General features: G+C 31.0%; 1 protein-coding gene across 1 annotated transcript; it reads left to right on the top strand.

Moving 5' to 3' along the window:
* The first annotated feature begins 11,995 nt into the window (after nucleotides 1–11,995).
* LOC111365534 lies at nucleotides 11,996–13,776 on the top strand. Its single transcript, XM_022986090.1, has 2 exons — nucleotides 11,996–12,901; nucleotides 13,000–13,776. The coding sequence occupies exons 1-2, from the start codon at nucleotides 11,996–11,998 to the stop codon at nucleotides 13,774–13,776; spliced, it is 1,683 nt and encodes a 560-aa protein (XP_022841858.1).
* Nucleotides 13,777–14,775: the final 999 nt, after the last annotated feature.

Genomic DNA, 14,775 nt, shown 5'->3' with positions numbered 1-14,775 from the left:
ATGTGAAGGTAAGGGTGAAAATGCTAACAAATGAAAGGTATAGACGTTTTGCATAATTACACTGAAAGGTAAGGACGTTTTGTACTAATAACCATTAATAAAAAATTAGAAATTCATTTGTATTTGATCGAAATTTTCATTATTTTTTTATACTATTTCTTGTAGTCAAGTTTCTTCAATTTTGTACATAAATCACTCAAACTTATATTCAATTTTGTTTGAAATAGTTGTAATGGGAAAATGATCAAAGAAAAAACAGATTCTTTTGCGATTGCGTTGTACTTCTGTTGGCCAAACTTCACTTATAACTTGTATTACATGTTGAAATTTAACATTTTGTTATTTTCCTCTTTAATTTTTGGGCTTACTTGTCTGTATTAAATTCTTCATAATTATATTAAACTCTACGTAAGATTAAGGTTCAAAACATATCCATATTTGGAGTTGCATAAGACCACCAAAATATCATGGCCGACCTGATTTTGTATTCAGCATGGATAAGACAAAGGAAATACAATAAAATAAAATAGATTTGCAACTGATTTTGCATCTTAAAATTAGAGAGGCTATTAGTAATTTCAAGATATAATAGAAGCACTTGCAAAATTACTTAAATCAAGAGTTTGACTTGATCACTCACCAGAATAAAAATGAAGCAAGTCGATCCTGGACTTCGAAACTCTTTCGGAGACTTGGGGAGAGAGAGAAATTGAAAATTGACTTATTAATCTTTTAGGTATTGAAATATGATAATCGCTTGTTAACTAAAATATGCCATAGAAGAATTAGTCCATGAAGCTATCTCCAGTTAGCGAAAGTTAAGAGTCTTCGACAACTAAGTGTGAAGTTAACGTCCCATTGAATACAATCAAACCAACTAATTCGATAGAAGATATGTGTAACATGAGGATCAAAAACTCTATAGTCAAGAAAGAGAATCCTCAAGAAAAAGGAAAAGATCCAATTACGAACCTAATTGAAACTGACATGGACTATATGGGATAGCTAGCAATGTATGCTAAAGATAAAGAACAATTCCTCCTTCTGCTTGCAATAGATTGAGGTTTGAGGCCTTCTCAATGACAATTACAAGTTACCAATTCTTGCTAGAAGTAATATCTTCCAATCAAAAATAAGATTACACCAGGATGTATGTGGGTACATTAATGGAGAAATAGATGATCTAATGAAGTATCCGATTCTATAATATGGTTTGACGTTGAGATCCTCATAGGCTAGTAAAAATAGCTATCATAAGCCTACCAATTACCTACCTAAAATGCATGATGACACAAAATATAACTCAAGTAAACAAAAAATTAGGTTCCATTAATGAGTTTGTGATTTTTAGCAAGCTTCTTGTTTTGGAGGTTAAGCTCAGCTCTTCCTAAGTTGTATTTTATTTATTTTCACATTAATAAAATACAACACCACGAGTGAGATTAAATTTGAAAAAAAAAAATTGACTTAAAAATGATACTTGCTAGCGAAAGTGCAAGAAACCTTGACTTGCACATAAGAGCTTAATTTATGATATGTGATATAGTATAAAAAAATTGGGAAGTGTTATATACAACATTTTCATTGCTTGTTCTATTCTAAAATTGTTCACTGTCATATAGTTCATATTAACCACACAAGTTCTTATTAATTCAATAATATATCATTGTTTATTAGTTTATTTAAAATCAAGGGTCTGACTTAATAATATCACACAAAGTTTGGGGTAGTGCAATAAACAATGTTTTAATTGATTGTTCTATCTGAAAATTGTCCAGCACCATAACTTACATATTAACCACACAAGTACTTATTAATTTTGTTAATAGATAATTATTCGTTACCTACCCTTGTCTTGAGCTTCTTGTAGATCAATGTCACTAGGTTTTTCGCATCATTTGCTAAAATAATGATCTCATCATTGCCTATTCTAGGAAAACCACCCATCAGAGCCATTATTGACCATTGGTCGTTAAAATGTATTCTGTAAATTCCTATTTCTGCAGTACTTAAATTCAAGGTGTCGACTTAATTGGCCCTGTTTGAGCTCTATTATTTTCTCATTAAAATGAAAAATATGATCGTTATCCATTACATCAAACCACTATATTAGACTTTTTATCTCTTGTGTGGGACCTATAACGGCTATATTTTTCATAGGAAATACATGAAATTGACCCAAATAAGAGAGGTCATTTTCCAAAATGGCCCTTGACTTTTCCAAACATTTGGAAATACCTAAAATACCCTTAAATAAATATTAAGAACAACCTATTTCATAATGAAAATTTTCTATCTAAGTCCTTAAAAAATTAACAAGTAATTTTTCTAAAAATTTGAAAGAATTATTAATGAATAATTATAAAATGAAAAAATCCAAATATAAGAGAGGACCATATAATATAAAAAAGGTTGTTAAAAATAAAAAAAGAAATCAAGTTTGAAAAAGAAACTGATAAGATAGGATATCAAGAACAATTATATGCATCACAAGAAATATTAAAGTGTTTCAAAGAAAACTTATTAGAAAATTTTGTCAAAGGAACTGTAAGATCAATAATTATAAAAGATATACAAGGTATCATAGATAAATTAGAAAAAAGGAAGAAAAATATCTTAAAATACGATATACCTTTTAGAACAGACATAGATATGATAACATATGTTAATATTATAAATTCTCAGACATTACCAGACTTTGAAGAATTACTTAAAAATTTATGAGAAGACCAATAAAAAATAGATTACCACAAGCATACAAAAAATTAATTTTTAACCTTACCTTAAGATTTTATATACGCTTAATAACAAATAGATTAACCAAAACAAAACTAAAAGAATTTTTAGAATATTAGAATAATAGATTTTTAGATTTGTGATTATTAGATTATTAGATTTTTGTTCGCTCATAGTAGCACCATCCTGTCGGTATCAGAGCCATAGAGATCATGAGAAAATATATAAAAATAAATTACCTAAAAGATATTGAAAATAAATAAAATTAATCATTAAAAAGATAAAGAAAGGCTCAAAAGTTTGTGATTTTAGAAATTATTGAAATTTATAAAAATAGACTAAGGTATCACGTAAAATATAGTTCTAATATAGATAGTTATATAGAAGAAGATAATATAGTTGGAACATATAGTAAAAAACCTAAAAGAAGTATTAGAAAATTTTAGAGTAATTAAAAATCTACCTTTAGAACTAAAAGAAAAAATAATTAAAAAGATATAATTTGAAGAATATATATATATATATATATATATATATAGTTTAAAGAATACATTATTTTATTTATTAATTAATTTAAAATAATATTAAAAATTAAAAAATGTGAATTACGCACATACTTCGCATAAGCACACATATTTGAGTTGAGAAGAATAAGATTAATAAATAATAAAATTTTAGATGAATTATTAATACCTGGAGATATAACTAAAACTCAAGAAAAATAAATATTAAAATTAAAACAAGAAAGGTATAAAGAAAAAACAAGATATTATGAAAAATTGAAAAACTAACAAATATTAAAGTTATAAAACAAAAATATGATAAAATGATAAGAGATTGTAAAAATGCTGAGTATATAGCATTTTATTATTGTCAATCAAAAAATTGATAAAAGAAAATGTCAATCAGTGAACATATGGAAGAATTAAAACATTTAATAAGAACAATAATAAATGATGTACAAGAGATAAAGAATGAAATAAAAGAAGCAAGAAATGATATAAATATATTGAAACTTGAAGCCAGAAAATTAAAAGAAAATGAAGAAAAGAATAATAGAATGATAAAAAATTTATAGAAAAAAAAATAACCAGAATAGGGAAAAAACATATTGAAAGAGAAAATATGATAATAGAAACAGGAAGCATAGATGATGAGTTTAGAAAAAATATATTACCTAAAATATTAGAAGAAGAGGAATTTAGAGAAAAAATGTTAGGTAAACAAAAAATTGAAGAAAATCAAGACAAAGAAAATGAATGAAGAATTAGATCTACTTATAGATAATTTTGATCATTTAAGCTTAGAAAGTATAGATGATGAATACCAAATCTTGATGAATACTGGAGGAGGACCTAATCCTGTAGGAACCTCTAAACAAGAATCAATAGATTCAGATGAAAGTTATGCTCCAATGTATAATAAATCATATAGACAATTTTATGATAAAATAAGAGATAAACAACCGTCTAAAGGAAATAAATATAGTAATAGATTTGAATTAAATAATAATTATAATAAACCTGTTAACCATGAAGGAACAAAATTAGACTTGGATTGCAAAATAGAGACTAAGAAAGCCTTAATAACTTGGGCAAACTCAATGATATTATTCCTTTTATATAATAAAGATGATACATGAGAAAATACTGAAAGGAGAAAAGATTTTTTGATTGCATCTTTTGAAGGAAATGTTATAAATTGATGAGAAGGAATTAGTAGTAATACAAAATCATTAATAAAAAGAAATGTACAAACAGAAATAATAAAGTCAGATAAACTAGGAATAAAAAGATTAGTAGAATATATTGCAAATGAATTCTTAGGAGAAAATTGGTTAATAAATTATGAAGAAGAAGCAATATGAGAAAAAGATAATGCAAGAGTTAAGTTAATTAATTTAACAATTTGTGATATATGTAAAATTAAATAATATACTTGTGAATTCAAGGATTACTATTATACTCAATTTTATAGTAATAAGAATCAAGAAGTATATCAAGATATATATTACAATAAATTACCAGGATCATGGAGGAATATATTTTAAAATAGAATTTGAAAAATATATTAAAGAAAATATAGGAATACCTAGAACATTAGGATTAAGAATAAAATTCTTGTTTGAAAGACTTGTATATATATATATATCAACAAAGACAATTATTGAAAAAATCAGGAAAATTAATTAGAATATGTTGTGAAGATATGAAAAAACCTATAAGATAGGGATGTAATTCTGAAAAAAGAAATAACAGAAAGTTTAAAAAATATAGAAACTTTAAGAAAAAATACATAAAACCTGGAAGAAAATATTATAAAAGAAAAAATAATATACAGAAAAATAAACCTTATAAGAAAGATAAAAAATAATGTAAGTGTTGGAATTGTGGAGAAATAGGTCATATAAATCCTGATTGCACAAAGAAAAAAGTGAGAATATTACAAAAAGATTATTTTTAAATAGAAAGTGAATTAAGTGAAATATTTCATATTGAACATTATAATAATCAGGAAATATTTATAAGTGAAGCAGATTTAGAAGATAATGAATTATAATCTGAATAGAGAAATCGAAGAAATAGAAAAAAATAACATAGAAATCTAAGAATGTGAGGGAATAGAAGGTTATGGATTAAAAGTAACTTTTGATAATAATAAATTTAAGAAAATACAAAAGTTATACTTAGATTTGAAAATAAGAAAATGGGAAATTTTAAATAGACTATAGAGAAGAGAAAGAATAGCAATAAATGAATACCATAAGATTGAAAAAACTATAGATGTCAAGACAACTCAAGGAACACATAAAATAAACCTTTTAAGAAAAAGTACAGTATCAGAATTATTATAAAAAATAAGTAAAAATCATAGTGAAAAGATCCAATATGTTTATTTAGCAGGAATACAAATAATGTTTAAATCTTTAATTAAGGAAGGAATAGATTCACCATTAACTGTAAGTTTACAGATGGAAGAATTATAAATCTTAAAGATGGTCATTTAGGAACTATAGAAGGAAATTTAGCATATCAAAAGTTAATATTTATTTGTTACCCAAAATATTGTGTCTCATAGAAAGATAAAAACTTTAATGAAATCTTAGGATTACATTTGAAATTATATAGAAATGATATAATGGAACCAGAAGATCAAATTATGACAATGGAACATAGGACATTATATACATTTACTAATTTTAATTATGAGAATATTTATTCCAATAAACCATACATAGAAATTCATAAGGAATGTAAGAATATTAGTAGAATAGTGGAACCAAACAAATAAATAAATCTTATTCTAGAAGAATATGAATTTAATATAACTAAAAATAAGCCTGAAATAACAGAGTTAAGAGAAGAAAAAGATTATAAAATAACATTTCATAATGGAAGGTTGATAAAGAAATCAAAAAGTCTTAAACTACCTAATAAAAAAGAATATTTGAGAGAAACTAGCGGTATAAAAAAAATAAAACCTCATGGAAATATTGGAAATATGAAAATAGAAGGAAAATACTTCAACGGTAAAATGTATATAAAAGGACCAAATATATTGATAGATACAGGAGCTGATGAATGTCATATGATCGCAAATAAAAATGAAGGATTAATGACTTACAAGATAAAACCATATGAATATAGGAATTTTGATGGACAACAATATATTACAGAATTAAAGGTAAAGGTATCGATAAAAATAGGTGGGATTGATCTTTTAGTACCATATTATTTGGATGAAAGTATGGATATTGAACCTCATTTATTATTATGAATGAGTTTCTTAAATAAATTAGAAGATTATAGTATAAAAAGAGAAGGATTATATATAACTCATAAGGACAAACTACATTATGTAAAATAGGAAGTAGATGAATAATCAAATAAATTTTTCATTGGCAGTATATATACAAGTTATTATAGTATAAACAAACATAACAACTGGTGCCTTAATTGATACAGGAAGTGATATAACAATTTTTAAAAATTTCTTAATAAAATCATGGAATAAAAATAATAAAATAAAAATAACAGGGGTAACTGGAGAAAGTACTCAAATAATTGATAGTGCTGAAAAAGTTAATATAATACTTGGTAGTAAATAAGTTATAATAAATAAAGTATACAATTATAATAACCTAGAATGTGATATATTATTAGGAAATGACTTTATCCAACAATTTCAATATTATAAATAAAATAATTACATGATAATGTTACAAACACCTTGTGCACATTATTAAAAATACCAAGAGAATTTAGACCCTATAGAGTTCAGCCAGTCCAACGTGGTGATAAATGGGAAAAATGACCAATAGTACAAGATGAACTAAAAAATAAAAAATTATCATATAAAAAGATCCTAAAAACAGAAATAGAGATAAGTATAGAAAAAATCATAGAACAATTAGAAAAAATTTATGGAGAAAACCCATTATTATTTTGGAAACCATATCATCCTAAAACTAAAATAGAACTAAAAGAAAATGTTATAATAAGAGTTAGACTAATGATGTATACCTTACAGGATATGGAAGAATTTAAAATTCAAATAAAAGAACTATTAGAACAAAAGTTAATTAGACTCAGTAATGGACCTCATAGTAGTCCAATTTTTATAGTTATGAAACATTCTGAGCGGATTAGAGGAAAAGTTAGAATGATAATAAACTATAAGGAATTAAATAAATATACTAAATTTGATGGTTACTTTTTACCAAATAAAGAAGTCCTAATAAACCTTACAAAAGGAAAACAATATTATTCCAAATTTGATTGTAAATCAGGATTTTGGCAAATCAAAATGGAAGAAGACAGTATACAATATACAGCTTTTAATACACCTCAAGAAAAATATGAATGGTTAGTTATGCCATTTGGTTTTAAAAATGCACCTCAAATATTTTAAAGGAAAATGGATAATATATTCAAAAAGTTTAGTGATTTTCTTATGTTTATATAGATGATTTATTAATATACTCTAATAATAAAAAAGAACATAGGAATAATTTATTACAATTCATAAATGAATGCAAAAAGGAAGGAATTGTACTTTCTAAAAATAAATCTATAATAGAGAAAAAAGAAATAGATTTTTTGGGATTTTCAATAGATAGAAAAGGAATAAAATTATAGACTCATATATCTAAAAAGATAGAAAGCTTTCCAAATGAATTAAAATCTATAAAACAAATACAAAAATTTTTAGGATGTTTAAACTATGTTGAAGGATTTATTGAAAATCTCTAAAAAAAAGACGTAAGATACAAATTCTACTTAGAAAAATAAATACTAAAGGTTGGAATAAAGAACATACTGAAATTGTTAAATCATTAAAAGAAGAATGTAAAAATTTACAAAAACTAAGGTTATCAGATGAAAAAGATAATCTAATTATTAATACTGATGCCTCGGATAAATATTGGGCAGTTATATTAAAAACAGATTTAAATGAAATATGCAGATATTCAAGTGGAACTTTTAACCAAGCAGAAATAAATTATATTACTTATGAAAAAGAATTGTTAGCAATTATTAGAACAATAAAAAAGTTTTCATTATTCCTTTTATCTAAAAAATTTATTGTTAAAACCGATAATTTTCAAGTTGCAGGATTTATTAGAAATAAGTTACTTATGGAACCTCAATATAGAAGGTTACACAGATGGCAAGCATATTTATCATTCTACAATTTTGATATTATTCATATTAAATGAATAAATAACTATCTTGTAGATTTTTTGAACAGGAATATCGAATTTGGAGATGGATAATATAAAAAATTCATTAATAGACGTCAACAAACGAAAGAAATTCCTCATGGAAGAATCAGAAGATATGAAAATTGGAATTGAACAATTAGAGCAAATGGCAGAATCTATCTGACAAAATGTCAAATTGTTGGTGGAAATCTCTAATTCTCATTTCAAATATACCAAAAAATTGAATGACAAAATTGTTGATATTACTTCACAATTCGAGTCATTAAATACCAAACAGGAAATACCAATTGATACAATCTCAAAAATTCAAATAGGTACACAGCCAGGAAGCAGCAGTGGACCAACAATATCAAACGAGACATAGCAAGTCCCCGAAAGGTGACTATAAAAAATGGTGATGAACATACAAAAGTTATCAGAATCAAAACTGATGAAGACGATGATACCCCTTTATCATCAAAATAAGAAGAATATAGACCATTTGCTAAAATTGTTTATGAATTGGAAGAAAATGAATCATATTTTATTGCATCAGAAGATCATGTTTATCCCAAATTAATAATTACCAAAGATGCAGACCCTTTCATGGTCAAAATGGCGGCAGATTATGGATTTCTGGATTTGATCTATCCAGGAAAAGATTTAAAAGAAATTGAAAAATTTGATGATATATTCAGGGCAGAAGTTTCAAAATTTGTCCAAGGAAGATCGATTTATATCAAATTTTATTCAATAGTCCCGAGATTGATGGAAGGATATACTATCCTGCTGAACATATTATCACAATTGAATATGTTGGCCGAGATTTCTAGATTGAAGTTGGCCGATATAATAAATCATTGCCTAAAATCAATAAATCATGGATAAAATTCCTAAGAGTTTTGGGGATGAAAGTTCTTTACAAAATTGTAAAGAACTTTAATGATAAAAAATTCAGATGCTTGTGTCAATATGAAGAATGGACACTCCTTACGAACAATGGAAAAGAAAAATCTACTATTTTGAAAGAATATATCTAGAAATTTGATACTCATCAAATTAATGAAGTCCCACAACAATCCAAGAATCATGCAGACTGAGGGAGTGCCCCACATACAAACAAGATTAAAAGATTGATTCCTCAAGATAAAAGATTAATGGAGATAAATAAAAGAGGACCTACCACTACCAAAGCATCTAGCCAGCTACATATGGAGCCAAAGATGGAGAGGCAATAATAGAGGAAAAGATGCCCCTTTGATGAAAAAGCAAAAAATGCATGTGAAAATGTAGACTCCAGGAAGAAAAGAATAGAGAGGCATGTGAACCTTTTCAAATTCTGATATATCCAATGATGTAATAGACCAATAATAGCAAGTTTGAGTTATGTATAAATAGAGGTCTTTGGGGAAAAGAATGGATCATCTCGAGTTAGAAACCATTATCTTTCCTTAAACTTTGTTTAAAACCAATTTTTCTGGAAACCTCTTGTATACCATAGAAATCTTGTATAAATCATTATAGAAATAAAATCTCAATCTTTTGATATCAGAAAAATATGAATTTCTAAACTTCCTATCCCATAAATTCTTGATAGATTGAAGAAGATAATCTCTTTCTTACTTTAACAAAGAGAGAATTTTCTTTACTTAATATCCTTATTCTTAATTCCAAGAAAAGATACAGTGAGGGCAAGAAGCTGAAATAGCAGAAATCCCATTAAGGCAAAAGACCGTTTGAGGGAGCAGTTTGCAGATTCAGAGCCTGAAGGTCACTCGATTCTATGAATACAGATTTAAGATCATAAGTAAGGTAAAATTATTGTCTTTGTTAAATTTAGAAATAATTCTTCTAATATCTTGAAAAAATCGTAAGGATTATTACTTATCATGTTTGCAAAAACTCATCTATCATGTTATTATTATTTATAAAGCTTGTAAGGAATTATCTTTATGATGTCAGGCTATACAATTAAGGGATTAGATAATCTGTTAAAAAGGCTATTAGAAAAAATAAAAAATATTTTTTCTCAATTAGAGACTATGGATATATCATCTAAGGAGTATGATAATTTTAAAGAATTATATGACAATTATATCACAGATTATGCTAATTTATTAGATCAAAGGATGGAACTATATATTAAAATTCGAAATGAGAGAACTAGAAGAATTTTGGAACTATTCCAATAAATCAAGATATTTTTTGCAAAATATGACAAGCCATTTCATTAAGAGTATTATAGACATTTTGACAAGAATGAATAGTGATAAGCCATTTAGAAAAAGCCCCCATTTTTTATTCTTATTTTTACAATAATGTGGCTCAAACCGGGGCCAATCACACAAAATTATTGGTTTCACATAATATTACATTATAAATTTTGTTTGATATGCAGTATACTTCAAAATTGATTAAACAGTAAAATAATCAATACTTTAATTTGTCTTTCATTACTGAAATCGTCTAGTCTACAGTCCACCTTAATTAGACAGCTCATAGGTAATTACAATAATGGTTCATTGTTGCCTAATCACGTGGATTCTTGATACCATATTTATAGAGATGTGTATAGTATTCTCCGACTTAAGTTGTGATGAGGTTTATGTGGAGGAACAGGCATTGGCATACATGGAACAGTTGGATGGTCGGCTTTCAAAGAAATTGATGTAACTTTTGCGTTTGGTGTCCGTTTTATGCCCATAACCCCATTTCGGAAAGGTAGCGAGCGTTTCGTATTGAACACACAGCTTTGTCGTGACGTACGAGGGTTTTTGGGCATTTGAAGTCGTTTAGTGTGTCAAAACAACATTTTAAATTTTTGTGTCATTTATTTTCAGCATTTGTTATTTCCATTTTGTAGCCCAGTCCATTTTGGGACTACTGGCCCATTAGGTTATCTTTTCTTTCATATTTAAGACGCCACAAGACGCTTCCTAGAGTTTTCTTGGTTGTTCACGAAATAATAAAAGTTTGTTTCTGAATTCAATCCGTTTGGTTATTATTGTCGTGTGTTTGTAGATTCAATCTACATCATTTTGGTATCAGAGCATGGTACGTGGGAGAGGACGTGGTGGTCGTGGTGGCCAGATTGATGAAGTTGCAAATCTGCGTAATCATGTTGAGGCGTTGACAATCCGATTTGATCAATTCATGACATGGGCGGCAGAGGTTGTGCAGAACGGAACACCTCCTGCTCCTCCACGTCGTGCCCCAGTGAGTGATGGTAGCGGTGGATCTGAATCAGGGGAAAGGTCGGATGAGGAGACCTTGTCAGAGGCACGTGGCAATCGTGTTCAACAGCCTCGTGTGCAACAGCAGGACGCGTTTCAGCGATGGGAATCCGAATTCAAGGTTGATATACCTGAATTTCACGGTGGAATTGAGGCAGATGAATTCCTCGATTGGCTGGCGGCAATAGAGGAGATCTTGGATTACAAAGAAGTGCCCGACAATAAAAGGGTACCTTTGGTGGCGACTCGTCTGCGTGGTGGCAGCAACTGAAGCAAAACCGGATTCGTCAGGGTAAGGCGAAAATCCAGTCATGGGAAAAAAATGAAGAAACAGTTGAAGGCAGCGTTTCTTCCCTTTAATTATTCCAGGACTTTGTATCAGCACTTACAAAATTTGAGACAAGGCAATCGATCTGTAGATGCTTATTCCATAGAGTTTTACCCACTGATAGCGCGAAATGATGTGGGAGAATCAGAAGACCAGTTGGTAGCGCGCTATATTGGTGGACTACGATTGAATTTGCAAGACGTCGTAAATATGTTCTCGCCGATATCTGTTTCTGAGGCTCACCAGCGAGCACTTCAGGCTGAAAATCAACAACAACGTCGTTCTATAGTAGGCATTTTTGGTGGTCCATCTGGAGGTGGGGGTCGACAATTCGCCCCAAATCCCACATCTGGTCCGTTCCAATCCTTTACATCTAGGGGTCGGGACGTTGATCGGGACACTCGACCAGTGGTTCCTCCAACCGCTAATCCGGGTGGCTGGGCTCCTCCTGGTGGACGAGGGCGTGGAAGTCAGTGTTTTGGTTGTGGTGGTTTTGGTCATTTGAGGAATGACTGTCCGTCTCATGGGCGGCCACGCCCAGGTTTATTCATTGGAGAGACAACACAAGCCGATATTAACAATCCTGTTCATGCGGAGAATGAAGAAGAAGAGGCTGAAATTGTGCATACAGGTGACACGGGGCCTCTTTTGGTGGTCCGATGGGCGTGCCTTACGCCTAAGGGGTCGTCTGAGGACCTGCAGCGAAACAATATCTTTCTGTCTATGTGTACCATTGGAGGAAAGGTGTGTAGGTTCATCATTGATTCGGGTAGTTGCGAAAATGTGATATCCGAAGCTGCCGTGCAGAAGCTGCAGTTAAGCACCGAACCTCATCCTGCTTCCTATAGCCTAGCATGGTTGAGACGAGGTAATGAAATTCGTGTTACTAACCGTGTGTTGGTATCTTTTTCTATTGGCAGTGTGTATCGTGATAGTGTGTTTGGTGTGATGTGGTGCCGATGGATGTGTGTCTTTTGTTGTTGGGTCGTCCATGGCAGTTTGATAGGGATGTGTGCCATGAAGGGCGTCGAAATGCATATACATTCACCTTTTCGGGTAAAAAGATTATACTACTACCCTCCAAAGTTACGCAGTGTCTGTCTTCGACAGGGGACAGTAGTAATCTACTTTCCCGATCTTTGTTTGTGCGTGAAATGCTGGCAGAAGGTGTTGTACTATTGTTAGTGGGAACTAAGGCAATAGGAGTGTCAACAGTTCCTATGGCAGCCGAGGGGACGGGTCTTCACCCTAAAGCTGCCATCTTGGTGTCTGAGTTTCATGATGTGTTTTCGGATGACCTTCCACAGGGTCTTTCACCTTTGCGGGATATGCAACATCACATTGATTTGGTACTGGACGCGTCATTGCCTAATCGCCCACCTTATCGAATGAGCCCAGTGGAACATGAGGAGTTGAGGAGACAAGTAGAGGAGTTGGTGCAGAAGGGGTACATCAGAGAGAGCCTCAGCCCGTGTGCAGTCCCCGCACTCCTAGTGCCAAAAAAAGAGGGAAGTTATCGGATGTGTATAGATAGCAGGGCCATCAACAAAATAACAGTTCATTATTGCTTTCCGATACCGAGGCTAGATGACTTGCTTGATCAGTTGGCTGGCGCAACTGTGTTTAACAAACTAGACTTGAAAAGTGGTTACCATCAGATAAGAGTCCGTCCTGGTGATGAGTGGAAGACAACATTTAAGACACTGGAGGGATTATTTGAGTGGCTAGGTATGCCGTTTGGACTATCAATGCACCGAGCACGTTCATGCGGGTGATGAACCAAGCACTTCGACCGTTTATTGGTAAGTACGTTGTTGTATACTTCGATGATATATTGGTGTACAGTGGGTCGGAGGAGTCTCATGGTGTGCATCTAAGGGAAGTCCTTACTGTTTTACGCAAGGAGAAGTTCTTTGTAGCCACTAAGAAGTGCGTGTTCTATACCGATAATGTTTTATTTTTGGGGTATGTTGTGTCAGCCGGTAGGGTAACGGTGGATGCAGCTAATGTTGATGCGATTCGGTAGTGGCCGCGTCCACAGTCAGTTTCTGATGTGCGGTGTTTCCACGGTTTAGCGTCTTTTTATCGACGATTTATTCAGCACTTTAGCACCATCATGTCTCCCATTACTGATTGTATGAAGGAGAGCAAGTTTCAGTGGACATCCGAGGCTGAGAAAGCGTTTTGGATCATTAAGGAGCGTCTGACTTCAGCCCCGATACTTGCGTTGCCTGATTTCACAAAACCTTTTGCATTACATTGTGATGCTTCTAAATTGGGTATCGGAGCTGTCCTTAGTCAGGAAGGAAAACCAGTAGCTTATTTCAGTCAGAAGTTGGCAGGGGCTCGTGGGAGGTATAGCACTTAAGACGCAGAGCTTTATGTTGTTGTTCAGGCCATTCGCTATTGGCGACATTATCTGTTTTAGCGAGAATTTGTCTTATACAGTGATCATGAAGCCCTCAAGCATTTGTCAAGCCAGGAGTCTGTATCTGCCCGTCATGCATCATGGGTTGCCTTTTTGCAGCAGTTCAACTTTGTCATTAAACATCATGCTGGTTCTTCTAATCGTATGGCAGATGCGCTTAGTCGGCGGCATGGGTTATTAGCGTGGCTACAGGTAGCGGTCACTGGGTTTGAGACCTTCGTCTCTCTTTATGCTGATGACCCTTATTTTGGCCCCATCTATCATAGTTTACTGCAGGGACCCCATTCATCTTTTCTGTTAGAGGATGGGTATGTGTTTAGAGGTGTTCAGTTGTGTATACCAGATT

This window comes from Olea europaea, chromosome 17, assembly GCF_002742605.1.
Source record: "Olea europaea var. sylvestris chromosome 17, O_europaea_v1, whole genome shotgun sequence".
Classification (NCBI taxonomy): Eukaryota; Viridiplantae; Streptophyta; class Magnoliopsida; order Lamiales; family Oleaceae; genus Olea; species Olea europaea.
The sequence above is the reverse complement of the archived record's forward strand: the minus strand, read 5'-3'. Positions and strand labels throughout refer to the sequence as shown.